The 22,070-nt window shown below is 42.1% G+C and overlaps 1 protein-coding gene across 1 annotated transcript in view; it reads right to left on the reverse strand.

Moving 5' to 3' along the window:
* Positions 1 to 12,630, reverse strand: part of LOC126335466 (serpin B3-like) — a 90,084-nt gene extending 77,454 nt beyond the window's left edge. Inside the window, exons 1-2 of the mRNA XM_049998778.1 lie at positions 12,563 to 12,630; positions 470 to 557 (exon numbers count right to left, since the gene is read on the reverse strand). Coding sequence (XP_049854735.1) covers positions 470 to 547 — 78 coding nt within the window. The 5' untranslated portion in view covers positions 548 to 557; positions 12,563 to 12,630. The remainder of the gene's footprint in view (positions 1 to 469; positions 558 to 12,562) is intronic.
* Positions 12,631 to 22,070: the final 9,440 nt, after the last annotated feature.

The raw sequence follows: 22,070 nt of genomic DNA on the forward strand, positions 1-22,070 counted from the left end.
ATTCACAACTACTATCGTTGCGGGGATTGCACGCTGAAGAGTTTGTTGCTGTCCAGCTGCGCTTCACTTCAAGTACTTTTTGAATCAAATTTACACTTACGGTATTTATATACATTACGGAGCTTCTCAGAATAAAGTCAGACACAAATTAGTTAAAAAAGGGGGCAGTGAGGCTCACATAACATTACAACTTGCTATCATATAAGGCAGAAGACATAGATAACTTTCCTTCGAAATCTCGGTAAACTATTTTTCACATACTTTCCTTTGCTGAAATGAGGAATTAAAATGAATTCTTGGAAGTAATGCACTTAAAATTGCATTTAGAAATGCATTGGATCAGTCCTAAATATTACGTTTTCAAGACTTTTGTACTTAGATGACTTCGCCATAAGAAACGATATCGTGACTAAATTTCCTTGAGTTGTCGTGACGAAAGATTTAACTATTTTAAAACTCTGGAACTTACCTTATGCAAGTCGAATGCAAAGTTAACGTTGGATTCTGCCATGGAGTGCAGAGCGGTATCAGCGCTTGCTTGATTCATTTTTCTGGGCCTGTAAAGAAAAAACATTGAGCGAGTTCTAGAGTTTACCTCAACTAGAGTACCAACAAACGATATTCAGAAAACTTTCTTTCTTACATTTTTGGAGAAAATTGTTACGAACGGAATCCACATAGAAGTTAAAAGATTTGGACGAGTGATTACACTTGGTAAGTATTAGTGCAGTAATTCACTATTCCTGTTTTGTGAGAAACCATCTCTGAAATCGGCTGATGTAAGTAAGACAACTGCGTTACTTTTCACATCATTCCTCGTCCAGATTGTCTGCCTATCGCTTTACTGTTCTCCTATAATAGAAACTCTATTTACTTCTGTTGTTCCCTTCAGATCTCCTCACATTAAATAGTGTGAATATTTTGTCGAAGAACGATTCATACTTTCCATAAGGTTTCTCGAACAATTTCTTCCCAGACCGTCAGCAAGACTGGATGCACAGTACTCTGAACAGTAAGCTTAACGGAGCATTCTCTGTATTTGGCACGCATTTGAAAGTAAGCACCTTCTTTAACTGTTTCGTGTAATGGATTAACCAGAATCGTTCACGACAGACGGTAAACGGAGCTGCTATGCGTGTATGTACAGAGTGTTTAAAAATTACAGCGACGGACTTCGAGGGGATGTAGAAGGTGTCTTGAGAGTGAGTGTAGGAAACTGTCCAGAAAAGTCATCCGTCGACGATACAGGGTGTCGAAGTTGTAGGAGTCGGCGCGTGTAAATGTATGTACTCGTACATACAGCGTACTTCTGTGTTGAAGTTATAAACTTTCGAGGATGTTGGAGAAGGAAAAACCTATCGATTTGAGGCAAAGTCAATGCACTGGAAACGGATGAGTCGAAAGCTATAAGCGAAAAACGTTCTGATACGTCAGACAGTGGAATACGTGTACCGGTAATGATGTTGCTGAGATTGTAGGGTGGGCAACTTTCATAGGCGGTAGTGTGTATCAAAACAAGGCAAAATGACTAGTAAATATGGGCTCTAAAATGCATTCCTTAAGATCTATGAGCACTTGCTCAATGGAGGATATGTGTTTCACACCAGGCGAAGATGAAGCACCTCAGGTATGCAATTTGGCGCCCACTTTTACTAGACACTTTTTCTAGTCTTGGCCCATACTATCACCTCTGAAAGTTGCATACTTTAGATTCTTAGCGACAACAGTGCCGGTATATGCACTCCATTGTCAGCGGTATCAGAATGATTTTCGCTTATAACTTTCGACTCGTTCGTTTCCGAACTAGGGACCCTTTACTCAAAATGATACATTCATCTTTCTCCATCATTCTTGAAAGTTGTTAGCATCACTACAGAATCACCCTGCACATATGTACATCTACAGCGTTGTTGGATGACGTCTCTCGACATTGGTTTATATATAAAACTTGATCTAAGTCCACTCTACAACCTCTATACGTATGTAACATGACCTGTGAAACACTCTGTACATACACATAAAGGAGCTGGTGCATGTAGCTCTTACACTCTGTAGTGTCATTGGGTGAATTCTGTGGACATGGGCTCCTTTTCTTATTTTGTTACTTAAGACACCTTCTACACTCCTTCGAAGTTTGTCGGTGTAATTTTGAAACACACGGTAAAAAAGAAATTGAAGTTACAGTGGCATCAAGGATAGGCAATAACGAAATTTTATTTATTTTGAGTATACAGTAATGAAGGAAAAATACGATTAAATTTGAAACATCGCCTTAGAAAAAATTATGAATGACTGTGTTCGTAAACTTCTTCGTTATTTGATACACAGACGGCTGAGCAAAACTGAACGTACTCAGACATTTCTCTCTTTACTTGTTCTGATCAACAGTAAACTGAAACAATTTTTTTTTTAGCCCAACGCAATCTGACTTTCAATAATCCCTACAAAAGAATGGCCCTGACGAACAATAACCTATACCTTTCATGAATCACTTACAACACAAAAATCTTCGTTACTCGCACTACTGCGATACAGCGAGCGCCAATACTGAAAAGATTCTAACTACTGAAGACACTAACTACTAGTTAGAATCTTTTCAGTATTGGCGCTCGCTGTATCGCAGTAGTACGAGTAACGAAGATTTTTGTGAGGCATCCATCTTCACAAATTCCATTTTGTAGCGGACACATGTCCACATCGTCCGCTTGTAGTAACCTCTAAAAACTCTTGGCATCTCTCTCTCCACATCCACCTCTGCTGGCGGCTCACCTCTAACTGCCCAAAACTACGCGCTGTTCACATCCAACTACCCAACACTACACAAGCGAATATTCCAACTATGAGTCCAACCATCCACAGACTGCACACAGCGCAGTCAGCGATTTTCATACAGAGCACTACGCGGCGTTACCAACATAAAAACCTAAACAGGCTACTTGCAAATTCTGTAAGTGATTTCTCGGTATAAAGGTTGCCAAATTTAGTTCACAGGGCAGTCATCTCTGGCAGCAAGTTTGTCTCTAACGTGGCTGGGGATAAAGCCAAACGAGGTTTGGACAACAGATACGAGTATGCTTCAGCTTTATGTCAAGGTTCTACAGTCACAGTGGCTGCCTAGTGTTGGTACGCCAGTCTCTTGATGGCCCTTAACGGGATATTTTCAGTGTGTGAGAGATCTGGCCGGGGCAGCAGTCGAATACTATCTGTACTGAAGTAGGTCAGGTCAGGACAGCACAGAAAACGTGCAGCATTGCATTATCTTGTTGAAGGATAATTTCACTGTTATCTGTAAGAGAGCGCAAAAAAAAAAAAACGATCATAACAAGCCAGATATGTAACGTCCACTATCCAAATTATCGACTATGTGTACCACAGGAGACCATGTTGTGTACCCAATAGCATACCACGCCATCACGTCCAACACTGGACCTGTACGACAACGTGAAACGATATTTGACATCTTTCAATCTCCTCTGTAGCTCCACACTTTGATACTTCCGTCGTGATTCTGTATGGAGAACCGAGTCTGCTGTCAAAAGTTGATGCACTAACATTGCATTTCCAGTGCTCTTGTTGGCCACACCATCGTTGACGCCTTGGCTCTGCTTCTGCGTCAACCGCAATGGTTGTTGTGCTGAGAGTTGTAGTTTAATAAATATGTAATGTACTGAATCGACTGTGAGAAAGCTAAGTGGCAAAGACGTATTATATCGTCGACTCGGAATATTACTCTCTCTGTGGTTTACTCGTAACTAAGGGTAACTAGAGTTTTCTGTTCCTTCTTTTGATGTTATGTGGAGAATTGTACAAGAGACACAATAAACCGTTATTATTTCATGAGAACAAAGGTGAGCGTCACGACCTTTATTAGTATTTTTGGAAGTACTGAAAGAGCAGAATTGTTTCAGATTGAATGCGACGTGTACGGGAAGAGACGTTGACAACAACACTCGAACCTGCAATCTCATGTATGAATGGTTGCTAAAAATATCTAGCCGTCTCTCCCAAGACTCTTCATACGCGCTACAAACAGTAATTCTTTTACCAGCACTATCAGAGACAATTTTATCACGTTGTTACGACCTTTTACTGCGAGCATAATGCATCGACAACAGACAAACAAAAAAATAGACAAACACATAAAAGAATCTACCACAGAGTCCATGCAGCTAGCTCCACGCTGTTACTGTTGATATTGTATGGCTTCAGAAAAAACCATTTCTTCAGTCAAGGTACGTGACGTGACTGTACCATTCCGTATGGCAGAGCTGACGATATGACACTCCTCTCGGGCGGCAGTCGCTCAAGGCCACTGAGTTCTTACGTTGACTGAATATTAACACAACTGACAGGGATATATATTGTAGGAACGACGAACTGCAGTATCATCAGGCCGCTATCCTGCTGATGTCGAATTCTGTCAGGTGCTCGCAGAAGTTCCTGCTCACACAAGCCATAACAAGATCTTCACACAAATAGCCAAAATTCAGATGTGATGAACCAGCTATGTTATTTTTTCTTAAATACAGACTGTAGGTGATGTTATGGTGTGGTTGTGCTGAAATGTTAACCTTGAGTACACTTCTGCATCTGCTTCAGATTACATAAAATTCTGAATGCATAGATCAGGGGCAGGAAAGGTTTCGGCTTGTGGGCCGAGCCCTGGTATGAGTGCCACAGCGCTCAGTCTTGTTGTACATCCCCCCCCTCCCCCACCCCCACACAATGCTCTCTGAGCGCTTCGAAGGGGGGGGGGGGGCGATTGATAGCAAACACACCACAATTAGGTGGGGCAGTGCAGTAGCACTGTACAAAACTTAGTCTTATATTTCACATTTCTCAACAACATAAATCGCAACAAAACGAATTTTTAGTATTATTTAATTATTTTGGTATGCTGAAGACATTATATAATTTCTATCTGGCACAGACTGTCGGCATACTGACAAATGCAGACAGTTTCAGAAATGTTGGTACTCAAGTTGTCACTTAATTGTGACTTATTTAGTTTCTTAATACAAAAAAGGTCTTTCACGCAAATGTGTCGTTCGAAATATTGTAGCAGTTTTGCAACCTCATTGTAGAGACATGGAAACTGTACTGTACTCTAACATTATGAATCACCTTGAAGAAAATGACTTATTGATACGTAAACAGCACGGATTCGGAAAATATCGTTCTTGTGCAACACATCTAACTCTTTATTCCCATGAGGTAATGAGTGCTGTCGACAAGGGATTTCAGATCGATTCCATATTCCTAGATTTTCAGAAGACTTTTCATACCGTTCCTCACAAGCGACTATTTATCAAATTACGTGCATATGGAGTACCGTCTCAGTTGTGTCACTGGATTTGTGATTTCCTCTCAGAGATGTCACAATTTGTAGTGATAGACGGTAAATCATCGAGCAGAACAGAAGTGATATCTGGCGCTCCGCAAGGTAGTGTCATAGGCCATCTGCTGTTCCTGATTTACATAAATGATCTAGGTGATAATCTGAGCCGCCCCCTTAGATTGTTTTCAGATGACGCTGTAATTTACCGACTAGTAAACTCATCAGACGATCAATTCCAATTACAAAATTATCTAGAGAGAATTTCTGTACGGTGCGAAAAGTGGCAATTGGCACTAAAGAAAGAAAAGTGCGAGGTCATGCACATGGGTACTAAAAGAAATCCAATAAATTTTTGGTATACGATAAATCGCACAAATCTAAGGGCTGTCAATTCGACTAAATACCTAGGAGTTATAACTACAGGCAACTTAAATTGGAAAGACCACATAGATATACTGTGCGAAAGGTGAAACAAAGACTGCGCTTTGTTGGCAGAACACTTAGCAGATGCGACACACCCACTAAAGAGACAGCCTACATTACAGTTGTCCGTCCTCAGCTGGAATATTTCTGCGTGGTGTGGGATCCTTACCAGTTAGTACTGGCGGAGGACACCGAAAAAGTGCAAAGAAGGGCAGCTTGTTTCGTGTTGTCGCGCAATAGGGGTGAGCGTGTCACTGATATGATAGGCGACTTGGGGTGGCAAGTACTGGAACGAAGGCAGTCTTCTTTGCGGCGAGAGCTATTTACGAAATTTCAGTCACCAACTTTCTCTTCAGAATCTAAAATATTTTGTTGACACCCACGTACGTCGGGAGAAATGATCATCATAATAAAATAGGAGAAATCAGAGCTCGAACGGAAAGATTTAGGTACTCCTGTTACCCACGCGCCATTCGAGATTATGTAGTATGACAAGTAGTATGAAAATAGTTCGATGAACCCTCTGCCAGGCACCTGAGTACGAATTGCAGAGTAACCATGTGGATGTGGAAGTAGAAACTACATGTGGAAAACAATGTAGAATTCCTGGACAGTTTTAAAATAAAAGGATATGTCATTAAAATGGGAATTACCTTTCAGGTCAGTCAAGTTCATCGCTATGTTCTCAGTGGCGCTTTCAATTAAAACAGCAAGCTGTCTTGGAAACAGCTCTAAAACAGAAGTTAGATTGACAGCGTCCTCAAAACATTTAGGAAACTATTCGAATTTGCCAAGTATTGCGATTTTCTTCAATGACAGTAAACACTCTGTTTGGCAGAATTGGTCCCTTCCATAACGCGATTTTTCTTTTAAATGCATCTCCTTGAAATCAGAAAGAAGTTGCTTGTTTCTTGCAGTGTCTTACTGTGGGCAGTGTGTAGCCAAGTGCACTTGAAATACTACGTCTCCAACCCATTACGGATGTTCTAGTTTTCGTTCCTGCATTCTTTTTTCCTCCATAACTTCAACAAGAGTGAGTTTTAATTCGAAAACTCGTTCCACGAACGTCCCTTGAGTTGGCTAACGTACTTTTCAGTAATACACTGAAGCGCCCAGGAAGCTGGTCTAGGCATGCGTATTCAAATACAGAGATATGTAAACAGGTAGAATACGGCGCTGCAGTCGGCAACGCCTACATATTAGACTACGAGTGTCTGGCACAGTCGTTAGATCGGTTACTGCTGCTTCAATGGCAGGTTATCAAGACTGAATTGAGCGTGGTGTTATAGTCGGCGCAAGCGCGATGGGGCACAGCATCTCCCAGGTACCGATGAAGTGGGGATTTTTCAGTACGATCACTTCACGAGTGTACTGTGAATATCAGGAATCTGGTAAAACATCAAATCTACGAAATCGCTACGGCCATAGAAAGATCCTGCAAGAACGGGACCAACGACGATTTAAGGGAACCGTGCAACGTGACAAGAGCGCAAACCTTCCGCAAATTGGTGCAGATTTCAATGCTGGGGCATCAACAAGTGTCACCATGCCAACCATCGATATGGGCTTTCAGAGCCGAAGGTCGACTCGTGTACCCTTGATGACTGCATGACATAAAGCTTTACGCCTCGCCTGGGCCCGTCAAGACCGATATTGGAGGCCGGCCGAAGTGGCCGAACGGTTCTAGGCGCGTCAGTCTGGAGCCGAGCGACCGCTACGGTCGCAGGTTCGAATCCTGCCTCGGGCATGGGTGTGTGTGATGTCCTTAGGTTAGTTAGGTTTAAGTAGTTCTAAGTTCTAGGGGAATTATGACCTCACATGTTAAGTCCCATAGTGCTCAGAACCATTTGAACCATTTTTGAACCGATATTGGACTGTTGATGACGGGAAACATGTTGCCGGGTCGGAGGAGTCTCGTTTCAAATTGTAACGAGCGGATGGACGTGCACAGGGATGGAGACAACTTCACGAATCCATTTACCCTGCAAGTCAGCCCTACATAAGCATACTATCTGATCACCTGCATTCATTAATCTCCATTGTGCATTCCGACACACTTCCTGAATTACTACAGAGTGGCTCCAGGAACACTCTTCTGAGTTTAAACACGTCCGCTGGCCAACAAACTCCACAGACATGGGATGCCTTGCAATGTAGTGTTTAGAAGAGATCTCCTCCCGCTGGTACGCTTACGAATGTCTGGACAGCCCTGCAGGATTCATGGTGTAAGTTCCTTCCAGCACTTCTCCAGACATTAATCGAGTCCGTGCCACGTCGTGTTCGGCAATTCTGCTTGCTTGCTGGAGCCCTAAACGATATTAGGCAGGTGTAACAGTTTCTTTGGCTCTTCAGGGTATATCTCCATGCTCATCGTTCAGTTACACAGAAAACTGAAAGTCGACTAATGTGTGCGACTTTATAAATTTTGTAATTCCTACCACAAAGTTCTTCATATGCTGCGAGAGCGAAAATTTAGAACAAAGTTCTTCTTGGTGTACTGAACAATGAATCCTGTCGTCCGATCATTGTAATTTTTTGCTCTTTAATGTTCAACTATATCTTTAAATTATTTCTGCTTGCTATTGTAATATTGTTTCACAGTACACTTGCAGTATCTTAGACTTTTGCGACTGCATAATAGATATCGAGAATTCTCATCCCTCTCTTCTGTTGTTCCCGTTCGTTTTTAAAGGCTTGTGATGATAGCTCACTAGACTTCCAATTTTTTTTTTTGCTGACAGTCCCTGGACCAATGAATGTCCATCGTACCATGGACAGATATCAAAAGGTAAACAGCGATGACACCGCGATTCCGCGAAACAGAAGAGAATTGTACCGACAGAAAAATGCCACACTGCAACACTAAATGAAATGTCGCGCCCTACCGAATACTTCCGGGAAGGAACGAGCAAAGCCGAGGCCGGCAGAGTCGTGGCTTTCAGGCGGCCTGTAAACTCGGCCCATGTGTTTTGGCAACCCTGACATACATGATCGGATGACCACGTCAAAAGATTCACTTTCAACCGTCAGTGCAAGTAGCAGCCGTATATAACTTTTTGTGAGAATGGGAGGGAACTGCATTATATTTGACGAAATGGTAAACCATGTGCTGCGACTGTACCATTACTAGCGAACGCCCCGTCTTCGCCCGGGTAACACTGAACAAGTAAGGCCGGGCGGCTTGTCTGGCGCACATGCAAACGGTCTCGTCAAACAGTCTATCTATTAGTGGAAACCGTATCAAAATTCATGCAAAGGTTCCTGAGATTATCTGTACTCTCAGACAGAAAAACAGATGGTTCAAATGGCTCTGAGCACTATGGGACTTAACTGCTGAGGTCATCAGCCCCCTAGAACTTGGAACTACTTAAACCTAACTAACCTAAAGACATCACACACATCCATGCCCGAGGCAGGATTCGAACCTGCGACCATAGCGGTCGCGCGGTTCCAGACTGTAGCGCCTAGAACCGCTCGGCCACTCCGGCCGGCACAGAAAAACACGGCGTGGGGACTTTTATTTGTAATATGTCTGCAGAGGGTCCCAGAAATGATGCGACAAACTAATAGGGGAGGTGTGGCGTATCGTAAGGATTAAGAATTGCATAGCATCCCCGGGCCGCAAACGACATCGTACGGTGATAGGTGATGTTGTACACGCGAATGCTGCCTTCACCCTCACCGGATTTATCAAATCCTGATACCTGTATATATCAACAGCCATGAGCTCTCTCGTGTATCGCGATCCTGTCGAGACTGAAATGGATCTCTTACCAAGGGTTGTCTGTGAAGCTGGTGCCATCAAAGAAACTTCTGGCGTCTTTTGATACCGTGGGCAATCAATCCTCCTTCGGTGTCAGGCATGCGTGGTGTCTGATGGTGCAAACTTCGAGCATCCGTTTTGACATTACAATTATATTGACGTACCTGACGGATCAACACAAAAGTTCAGTTTCAAGTACAGATAGTGTCGAGGATAAGTGGATAAAGTTCAAAACCATCGTACAATATGCATTACATGAGTGTGTACCAAGCAAGCTCGTAAGAGATGGAAAAGAGCCACCGTGGTACAACAACAGAGACAGAAAACTGCTGCGGAAGCAAAGGGAACTTCACAGCAAACATAAACATAGCCAAAGCCTTGCAGACAAACAAAAATTACGCGAAGCGAAATGTAGTGTGAGGAGGGCTATGCGACAGGCGTTAAATGAATTCGAAAGTAAACTTCTATGTATTGACTTGGCAGAAAATCCTAAGACATTTTGGTCTTATGTCAAAGTGGTAGGTGGATCAAAACAAAATGTGCAGACACTCTGTGACCAAAATTGTACTGAAACAGAGGATGACAGACTAAAGGCCGAAACACTAAATGTCTTTTTCCAAAGCTGTTTCACAGAGAAAGACTGCACTGTAGTCCCTTCTCTAGATTGTCGCACACATGACAAAATTGTAGATATCGAAATATACGACAGAGGGATAGAGAAACAATTAAAATCGCTCAAAAGAGGAAAGGCCGCTGGACCTGATGGGATACCAGTTCGATTTTACACAGAGTACGCAAAGGAAATTGCTCGCCATCTTGCAGTGGTGTACCGTAGGTCTCTAGAAGAGCGTACCGTTCCAAAGGATTGGAAAAGGACACAGGTCATCCCCGTTTTCAAGAAGGGACGTCCAACAGATGTGCAGAACTGTAGAGCTATATCTCAAACGTCGATCAGTTGTAGAATTTTGGAACACGTAAAATGGGCGAGTATAATGACTTTCCTGGAGGCTAGAAATCTACTCTGTAGAAATCAGCATGGGTTTCGAAAAAGACGATCGTGTGAAACCCAGCTCGCGCTATTCGCCCACGAGACTCAGAGGGCCATAGACACGGGTTCCCAGGTAGATGCCGTGTTTCTTGACTTCGCCAAGGCGCTCGATACAGTTCCCCACAGTCGTTTAATGAACAAAGTAAGAGCATACGGAGTATCAGACCAATTGTGTAATTTGATTGAGGAGTTCCTAGATAACAGAACGCACCATGTCATTCTCAATGGAGAGAAGTCTTCCGAAGTAAGAGTGATTTCAGGTGTGCCGCAGGGCAGTGTCATAGGACCGTTGCTATTCACAATATACATGAATGACCTGGTGGATGACATCGGAAGTTCACTGAGGCTTTTTGCAGATGATGCTGTGGTGTACCGAGAGGTTGCAACAATGAAAAATTGTACTGAAATGCAGGAGGATCCGCAGCGAATGGACGCATGGTGCAGGGAATGGCTATTGAATCTCAATGTAGACAAGTGTAATGTGCTGCGAATACATAGAAAGATAGATCCCTTATCATTTAGCTACAAAATAGCAGGTCAGCAACTGGAAGCAGTTAATTCCATAAATTATCTGGGAGTACGCATTAGGAGTGATTTAAAATGGAATGATCATATTAAGTTGATCGTCGGTAAAGCAGATGCCAGACTGAGTTTCATTGGAAGAATCCTAAGGAAATGCAATCCGAAAACAACGCTTGTTCGCCCACTGCTTGAATACTGCTCAGCAGTGTGGCATCCGTACCAGATAGGGTTGATAGAAAAGATAGAAAAGATACAACGGATAGCAGGGCGCTTCGTTAGAGGATCATTTAGTAATCGCGAAAGCGCTACGGAGATGACAGATAAACTCCAGTGGAAGACTCTGCAGGAGAGACGCTCAGTAGCTCGGTGCGGGCTTTTGTTGAAGTTTCGAGAACATACCTTCACCGAGGAGTCAAGCAGTATATTTCTCCCTCCTACGTATATCCCGCGAAGAGACCATGAGGAGAAAATCAGAGAGATTAGAGCCTACACAGAGGCATACCGACAATCCTTCTTTCCACGAACAATACGAGACTGGAATAGAAGGGAGAACCGATAGAGGTACTCAAGGCACCCTCCGCCACACACCGTCAGGTGGGTTGCGGAGTATGGATGCAGATGTAGATGTAGATGTAGACGTCGTACGCCATGTGTACTCATTACGTCCAACAAATGTTTCAAATGAATGACGCCTTTGTTTTCTTTCCGGTCTTCGATCTCTGCTACCACTTATCGCTGACGTTTACGGCTATGGGGTGTTCTCGGTCCTTACGATGTGCCCTACCTCTCAGAGAAGTTTGTCGCGTCCTTTCTGGGACACCCTGTAGGTGCTACCAGTGTGTATACGTTATGTGGCTAGCCATTGGTTGAAACACGACAATCTTATTTTTTATAAAACAATACGGCACTCGACATACAGTCACCAAAATGCTGTAATAATTAAGTCGTACACGGGTGAAAACGAGAAACGCCTATTAACTTAAATAAACTTGCGAATAGTTGCTCCGTTAATTCCACAAAACGACAAGGCTCCTAAGAAAGCTACTTATTTGGCTCTCAGAATTCCCTCTAAACTCTTCCGCCACAGATATTCCTCAGTAGGAACGAGTTGAAAATGGAATTATTGGCAACGAAATGGGAAATCACACTCACTTGAAGAAATTAACGGAATGTCAAAGCGCAGATTGTGATCCGTTCGTCGGGCGAGTGTATTAATCTTGCTATGTCACAGGCGTAGGCTGTTTGCCGGCAGTGGGTTCGCCATCTCCCTTCTCTATCGTTATCGACAGATTAAACACAGCACTGGGGACGAAGTCATCTACTTCACACCCTATGATCATAGCAATCCACGCTAAACACTTAATATACGCGAAGAAGGAAAAGCATTCGTATTCGGAGACTAAACCTGTCTCTCAGATGTTGTTTGGTCAACAATACTGCGTTAGTAGCAAGACGTGTTGGTACGTACCGATGTGCAAAACAGCACGAGCTGGTCTGCCTACACGGAACACGACTGAGTCCCGCTGAACTACACCTGTATTTAAGCACACTCCCACTCGTTGGCTCTGCCGTTTCACGCCAGTAATCGTGACGTCATCCGTTCCCGCGAACTCTGTCAAGGTCGAAGGTTCTCGACCGCGAAAAACATTCATTTGCGTTTTAGAAAATCGCGTTGTCAGCGTCCACAGTACTCTTAAAAACCTCAGCGTTTCGTGTAATACACTATGCCATTCAAAATATCACGTCGTTGACTTTTCTGCATTCACAGGGCAGTATTTACAGCGAAACAGCTTATCCAACAATGGAATGAACAAATTGACGCAATAGTTGATTCTCTGAAAATGTATTGAGCGGTCGTCAAATTTTAAGTTTTCTGTGTTATCTTGAAGGAAATAGTCGGGATCGCTCTTTCGGAAACGCCATGGTCGATTTAATTCCCCATCCCTACCCTATTCGCGTTGTTTCACCTCTAACAACCTCGCCGCCTGTGGTAAGTTAGAAACTGTTCTTCTTCTCCCTCTTCATCATGAGAAAACAGCGCTGAATTTGTTCAGAGGAGGTGACAACTTGCTGAGATGTATTTATTAAGACCTTTTGTTAGTCACAACTAGGTGAGATTTTTCTATATTTTACCGGCCCATAATTCGTGCCACTCCTATGAGATTCATATCTCTCGTATTAACCGATTGCCGGCCAGAGTGGCCGAGCGGTTCTAGACGCTACAGTCTGGAACCACGGGACCGCTACGGTCGCAGGTTACAATCCTGCTTCGGGCATGGATGTGGGTGATGTCCTTAGGTTTAAGTAGTTCTAAGTTCTAGGGGACTGATGACCTCAGAAGTTAAGACCCATAGTGTTCAGAGCCATTTGAACTATTTATTAACCAATATTTAGTGACGTCAACCTAAACTAGGTGCTTTCAGGAGTCATACTGCACGCTGGAGCTCTACGTTATTTGGAAAGCTCGTCTGAGGACAAAGTTAACTTTGTTGCGGGTTTCATCTAAACATTGATGTACGTGGCAAAGTAAATTACTGTTGTAATTTAAGTGGAACCATAACATTTTCTTGATGGGTCAATATAATTTTATTTTTCAGACAGTCATGTATCTGTATTCATTGTGATTAGTTTTTAGGAAACCGACTAAGAGAGAATACCAAAGTTGCCAATAAGTTTCCCGTATTGTACCTGTACAATAAGTGAACTTTAAAATTGCATTTACATTATTAGTACAACATACACTAAGTTGGCAAACGCCTTGACATACCTTCTAATATCGTATCAGACCTCCTTTTGCTCGACGTGAAATGGGCCCAACAAGTCTAATGTGTCAGACACCGCGTTACTGACAGTACGTGTGTGATATGACAACTATCTCTTATCGACGCACCTAATCTGTAAGCCCGGTGAGAGTGAGATAAGCCTCCTTGCCCGATTTAGTTGTTCGTGTGAATGCGATAACTCCCAAGGCAATGATGAAAACGTAATAGTTTGTCACGTAAGCTGCAACAAATTAACGCCACAGTTTCACAAGCAACAGTTGATCTGTGTTCTGTCAAATAAATGTTTTTAATTTGTTTGAAGTTGCGTTCCACTTTGGAAGTTTTGACACTTGAATTCCTTTCTTGTAACATAGTTCACACCAGTTTATTTGTCGTGTTCTTTTCTGTGAAATGTCTATGTGGTATCTCGCCTGCTCTCACTATTCAGCACATTCTTACCACATGACTGATATTCTGTAACCAATGTGTAGCATGACAATTGCCAATAATTTCAGTGGCCGGACGAGCAGTTCATAGTGCTGCAAAAAAAATAATATAAAAGTAAGTGGCACGAGGGACTACTGAAAGAGACTCGGCCGCTTTGCAATCAGCACCATGACCATCTAAACGTCCGCAGCTCGTGTTAGTGAAGTAGCGTTCTCGCTTCCCGCGCCCGGGTTCGATTCCCGGCGGGGTCAGGGGTTTTCTCTGCCTCGTGATGACTGGGTGTTGTGTGATGTCCTTAGGTTAGTTAGGTTTAAGTAAGTCTAAGTTCTAGGGGACTGATGACTATAGATGTTAATTCCCATAGTGCTCAGAGCCATTTGAACCATTTTTTTAACCATTTAAACAAGACACCGTGGCTCTGTCACTGCGCTCGATGTTTGAATTGCTAAGTTTGGACCGTTCACTGTTTCTATTTAACTTCCTTTTCACAGTTCACTACACCTTCTTCTTGTTTTCATGCTTGATCTGTGTTCAGTTTTTGACAGGCTTTAAATTGGACCATCTTACCAATAAATCTGAGGGGGAAGAGCGTGCGACCGGGAGTTTCCCTTGTCAGAATCGGCGAGGAGTGGAACATGTGGAACACATTGAAAAGAAGAAGGGCCAGGATGATAGGATATCTGGTAAGACATCGAATAATAAGTTCCATCGTACTAGGAGGAACTGTAGAGAGTGAAGATTGTAGGGAAAGACAGGGAATGGAATACATCCTACAAATAGTGGAGGATCTTTGCGGCAAGTGCGCCTCTGAGATGGAGAGATTGTTAGAGAAGAGTAACTTTTGGAAGGCTGCATCAAACCAGTCAAAAGATTGATGATTCAACCTTCACTTGTACAGGAAACCCAGGCATGTTTCGTTTATGGTACAGGTGCCACGTTTCCAGTGAGGGCCTGCATTATTTGTCCCCATTGTACGATTTCATCGAGTTGGGGCCACTATGACAGTCTAGGCTATTCGAAGAGATTCTTGTTTATTTCCTCAAGCTGTTCTCACTACCAACGCCATGGGTTAACGGGCCTCCTCCTTGTTCGTTTAAATGCAGTAACACATTCTTCTTCTTCTCCTCAGCGTTAACAGGCTCTGTAGACCACGCGCTGCACCAACGATGCTTCTATCGCCTTCTGTCTCTCGCAGACTCTCTCCACCCCTGCGATGTCCTTGTCTAGCCCATCTTCCCACCTTGTACGAGGTCGGCCCAATGGTCTTGTTGCCTGGTGAGTCCTTCAAATGCTTTCTTGGTGAATCTGTTGTTTTCGATTCTAGCCACAAGTACAACGAAACGTCCCCTTACGAAAATTAATGAATTACTGTGCTGATAAACCTCTTACGTTATTTGATTTTTAAACAGCTCAGCAGAACTGGGCGTACTCAGACATTTCGCTCTTTACTGATTCTGATCAGCACTAAACTGACACACAGTATTTTTAGCGCAACTCAATCTGACTTTCAGTAATCCCTACAAAAGAATGGCCCTCACTAACAATAACCTATACCTTTCATGAACCCTTACTTCACGAAAACCTTCGTTACTCTAACTACTACAATACAGCGAGCGCCAATACTGCCAGCTAAATAAAAGATTCTAACTACTGAAGGCACTAACTACTGATAAGCAGAGTCAGCAAATGAAAGATTTTAATAGAGAACAAACAATGTATTTACCTTAAAAGTATACACACATCAGTTCACGACATCCAGTCTTTCAAATTTACTATCTGTGTCCAGATCATCCGCTCTCAAAACTCCGCCATCTCACTCCCCAGATCCACCACTGCTGGCGGCTCAACACCAACTGCGCAACGCTACGCTCTGTTAACAGCCAACTGCCCAACACTACAATAACAAATTACAACAATGCCAACCAGCCACTGATTGCACGCAGCACAGCCAGTGATTTTCATACAGAGCGCTACGTGGCGGTGGCGTTACCAATATAATAACCTAAACAGCCTACTTACAGTCCAGCCCATTGCAGTCTCCTACTTTTTAATTTCTGGATGATGGTCGGTTGCTTCATTAACTGATAAATTTAATTGTTCTTTCGAATTCTCCATACGCCACTCTCCAACATAGGTCCCCAAACTTTTCTCATTACTTTTCTTTCGAAAACATTCAGTTTTCTCTTGCATTCTTTGTAAGCGTCCAACTTTCTGAACCATACAGTACTATGGGGCAGATGGTAGTGTTGTATATCTTCATCTTTGTGGTGACTGACAAAGCTTTACTTTTGAGTGTGTTGCTTAGTGAGTTCAGACATCTTGACCCTGAGGCTATTCTTTCGTTTATATCCATTATTATGATATTTTTACTGTTGAAAACATGGTTTTGAAGTTTATTTAGCGTTCGACAAACTTATCCATTAGGAAATTGCGGTGAAATTTGGCTTTAATGGACTACGGTAGCAGACGGCCGAAGAGAGTGCTTTTGCTGACGTCACGACATCGCCTTCAGCGCATCTCGTGGGCTCGTGACCATATCGGTTGCACCGAAGACGATTGGGAAACCGTGACCTGGTCAGATGAGTACTGATTACAGTCGGTAAGAGCGGATGGCAGGGTCTGAGTGTAGCGCAGACACAGTGAAGCCATTGACGCAAGTTGTCCACGCTGCACGGTGCAAGGAGATGGTTTGTCCATGATGGTGAGGACTGTGTTTACATGGAATGGACTGGGTCCCTTAGCCCACTGAACGCAAATGGTTCTGCTACGTGTAGACAAGTTGCAGCCGTTCATGGACTTTATGTTCCCAAACATAATATGTTCCCAAAGAAACCCAATTCTTAGCAAAGAAGGGAAAGCAGGGCGATGTACTTGAGGACAATATAATGGAAATGGAAGAGGATGTTGATGAAGATGAAAAGGGAGATACGATACTGCGCGAAGAGTTTGACAGAGCACTGAAAGACCTGAGTCGAAACAAGGCCCCGGGAGTAGACAACACTCCATTAGAACTATTGACGGCCTTGGGAGAGCCAGTCCTGACGAAACTCTACCATCTGGTGAGCAAGATGTATGAGACAAGCGAAATACCCCCAGACTTCAAGAAGAATATAATAATTCAAATCCCCAAGAAAGCAGGTGTTGACAGATGTGAAAATTACCGAAGTATCAGTTTAATAAGTCACAGCTGCAAAATACTAACGCGAATTCTTTACAGACGAATGGATAAAGTAGTAGAAGCCGACCTCGGGGAACATCAGTTTGGATTGCGTAGAAATGTCGGAACACGTGAGGCAATACTGACCCTAGGACTTATCTAAGAAGAAAGATTAAGGAAAGGCAAACCTACGTTTCTAGCATATGTAGACTTAGAGAAAGCTTTTGACAATGTTGACTGGAATACTCTCTTTCATATTCTGAAGGTGACCGGGGTAAAATACATGGAGCGAAAGGCTATATACAATTTGAACAGAAATCATATGGCAGTTATAAGAGTCGAGGGACATGAAAGGGAAGCAGTGGTTGGCAAGGGAGTGAGACAGGGTTGTAGCCTCTCCCCAATGTTATTCAATCTGTATATTGAGCAAGCAGTAAAGGAAACAAAAGAAAAATTCGGAGTAGGTATTAAAATCCAGGGAGAAGAAATAAAAACTTTGAGGTTCACCTATGACATTGTAACTCTGTCGGAGACGGCCAAGTACTTGGAAGAGCAGTTGAACGGAATGGACAGTGTCTTGAAAGGAGGATATCAGATGAACATCAACAAAAGCAAAACGAGGATAATGGAATGTAGACGAATTAAGTCGGGTGATGCTGAGGGAATTAGATTAAGAAATGAGACACTTAAAGTAGTAAAGGAATTTTGCTATTTGGGGAGCAAAATAACTGATGATGGTCAAAGTAGAGAGGATATAAAATGTAGATTGGCAATGGGAAGGAAAGCGTTTCTGAAGAAGAGAAATTTGTTAACATCGAGTATAGATTTATGTATCAGGAAGTCGTTTCTGAAAGTATTTGTATGGATTGTAGCCATGTATGGAAGTAAAAAATGGACGATAAACAGTTTGGACAAGAAGAGAATAGAAGCTTTCGAAATGTGGTGCTACAGAAGAATGTTGAAGATTAGGTGGGTAAATCAAATAACTAATGAGGAGGTATTGAATAGCACTGGGGAGAAGAGAAGTTTGTGGCACAACTTGACTAGAAGAAGGGATCGGTTGGTAGGACATGTTCTGAGGCATCAAGGGATCACCAATTTAGTACTGGAGGGCAATGTGGAGGGTAAAAATCGTAGAGGGAGACCAAGAGACGGATACACTAAGCAGATTCAGAAGGATGTAGGTTGCAGTAGGTACTGGGAGGTGAAGGAGCTTGCACAGGATAAATTAGCATGGAGAGCTGCATCAAACCAGTCTCAGCACTGAACACCACAACAACAACAACAACGTGTTCCCAAAAAAAAGACTGAATTTTTATGGATGTCAATGCGCCATATCACCCAGCCATAACTGTCACGATTGGTTTAAAGAACGTTCTGGAGAGTTAGAGCTAATGAAATGGCAACGCACATTACTCAAGCGTCATTTATGGAACATAATAGAGAAAGCAGTACGCGCTTAGAATCCTCCACAGGCAAACATATACAAAATGATTGAAATGGCTCTGAGAACTATGGGACTTAACTTCTGAAGTTATCAGCCCCCTAGAACTTAGAACTACTTAAACCTAACTAACCTAAGGACATCACAGACGCCCATGCCCAAGGCAGGATTCGAACCTCCAGACTGTATCGCCTAGAACCGCTCGACCACTCCGGCTGGCAAACATATGCAATTATGAGCGGCTACAGAGATGGCATGGGATAAGTGACTTATAAATCAATAACCAAACATCACCCACTGGGATATTTTGTGATCTCTCAAAGGCTTTTGATTGTGCAAATCAGGAAATTCTTCTAGATAAGTTTAAGTATTGTGGTATGAGTGGGACAGTGCGCAAATGGTTTAATTCATATTTAACTGGAAGAATGCAGAAGGTTGAAATTAACAGTACAGCTAGTCTGCAAAAATCTGCAGAGTCCTCTAACTTGGGAAGTATCAAGAATGGAGTCCCACACGGTTCAGTCTTGTCTCCCTTATTGTTCTTAATATACAGTATATTAACGACTTGCTACTTTGTATTCATGAAGATGCAAAGCTAGTTCGTTTTGATGATGATACAAGTATAGTAATCATATCCAACACACAAGAATCGGCTGAGGAAATTGTAAATATACAATATATGCAATTCTGTACTGTAAATAGTATGACACCATTAATAAATATAAACTATGGACAGAAGATTGTTCCTACGGCAGAATATTCCAAATTTCTGTGTGTGTACATTGATGAGGAATTGAACTGGAAGAAACACATCGATCATCTGCTGAATCAGTTAGGTTCATGTACTACGCTATCAGGGGTTCTTGCAAATTTTGGTGACAAACATATCAGTGAATAAGCCTACTATGTCTATTTTCATTCATTGCTTTCATATGGCATCATATTTTGGGGCAATTCATTATAAAAAGAAAAAGTATTCGTTGCGCAAATTCGTGTAACAGAATAATATTGGAGCCCACCCAAGGTCACCTTGTAGACATTTATTGAAGGGACTCGGGATATTCACAGCACCTTCGCAATACATATATTCACTTATGAAAATTGTTATTAATAACCCATCCCAATTAAAAAATAACTGCAAAGTGCACATCTACAACACTAGAAGAAAGGATGATCTTAAATCTGACTTTGGCACAGGAGGGTGTGAATTATGCTGCCACAAAAATTTTTGGTCATTTACCCAATAGCATTAAAAGTCTGACAGATAGCCAACTAACATTTAAAAACAAATTTAAAGAATTTCTGAATGACAACTCCTTCTACTCAAAAGACGAATTTTTAGATATGAAGCAGTAACGATAAAAAAATGAATTATTTTATGTAAAGAAAACTTATATTAATGTAACAAGTTCCACATGATTACGAAATGTCGTGTTTATGATCTGTGGAACAAGTCTTAATGTATATATTTCAATGTATGTGTGTATGTATGTACGTAATAATTTGAACGCCCTCCAGAGGTGATCTACTCTAAGATCTCTAGCCCAACTGCTAACTGAATGGGAACCATAGAGTAAAAAGCCCCATGCAGAGATAGCCGCAGCTGTTTAAGCCTTTGCGTGGATATTAGCCAAGCGCACACACTTCCAACTTCTCATCATATTTAAAAGTGTATATTTAATGTTAAATACATTTATCATATCTGAATTTTCACTTAAATTTCCTCAGCTTTGCAGCGAGGTTCATAGTTTTCCTCTAAGTTAACTAGTTACACTCGTATATTCTATCCATGTCTATTTATTAATGCTGCGGCTATTTACAAACTTTCACATCTTATTTATACGAAAATTGTGGTTCTCAAGCGTGGAATGTACATTCCGGCTTGTAATTGAAAATAGGTAATGCTTGTAAAAATCGCTAAAGGTGTTGTCGAGGTATTAACTTTTCAAGTTCATTATATAAGTTACATAAAACATCCAATATGAAATTACTTGAAACCTACACTTCGCCCTCTAGAGCGCGTTTTCATCCACGCACTCGTCATGATGTTGTCATCGCGTCGATGTTACTGTCACTGTCACTAGTTTTATTGGATTTGGTCTTATTTGTTATTACATTCTGGTCGCTCAATCCAGAAATGGTCGCCCCCCACTCCCCTCTATGTTTCACACTAGTATTTCACTTCATTTCATTTATCGTATATTTTAAGAAATGCTGCCTGATATTTCAAAAAGCAAGTCTTACATAATAAAGTTTACATGTGATAGTACATTGTTCCACATTACTAGCAAAATTAGTTTTGACCAATAAAACAAGGATAATAACGATTACCCAGAAAATTAAATTAGCTGTAGGAAACAGAGTGGCGAGAAAATTTTATACCTAGTGAAGCTATTATAGCAGAGATTAAAGCCTTAGTGATAGTCTTGAATGTCTGGGTCATACATCTGAGATTACCATTGCTGAAAGTTTTATTCAAAAGTTTCTTCCTACAACTTCAAGTAAGCAGAAATGAGTCGAACGTGCATAGTTAAGAAAAGCTAAAACACATGATCAGAGCTAAGTTCGATACAACAATAGCTAAGTTCGATACAACAATTCCTACGACGTCTGTTCTACTTCGGTATTGAATTTCATCATCGACAGCGTACATCGTTCATTGCTCTCTGTGCAAGGAGCTACGTTGTCCACAAGATGTCAAGTACCAAACAAGTTAGTTGTGTTACGGGAAAAGCCACGGTCGTGAATAATATAAACTCAAGTTACATTCGGTTCAATTAGCTTAGAGGTCACTTGTACGATGTTACTACGCAGAAATCCGTTAAATATCGAGTGGTAGTACGCGAGGCTGGTTAGACCTAGTATAACTAGCTAGAATAGGTATTTTGCGGCACACACATTATCTCGGACACTCCTAATTGTGTTAGCCCCTCATCCAGTTGCTCATTCATTTCGTTCATCTACACGGGGCCCAGATAACATCCCCATTAATCTTCGAAAGACGCTCACAATGAAGCTTTGCTCTTAATGTGGTCGTCAGAAATGAGGTATGCTGTCCTGTTATGAAGACTGCACATGTCATTTCACGACATGGCTTCCAGGAAACAACATATGTATTTATTAGGCGCTGGTAGAGGCATGATATTTTCGCATTAACTATAAACGC

The sequence above is a fragment of the Schistocerca gregaria genome, chromosome 2 (assembly GCF_023897955.1).
Source record: "Schistocerca gregaria isolate iqSchGreg1 chromosome 2, iqSchGreg1.2, whole genome shotgun sequence".
Classification (NCBI taxonomy): Eukaryota; Metazoa; Arthropoda; class Insecta; order Orthoptera; family Acrididae; genus Schistocerca; species Schistocerca gregaria.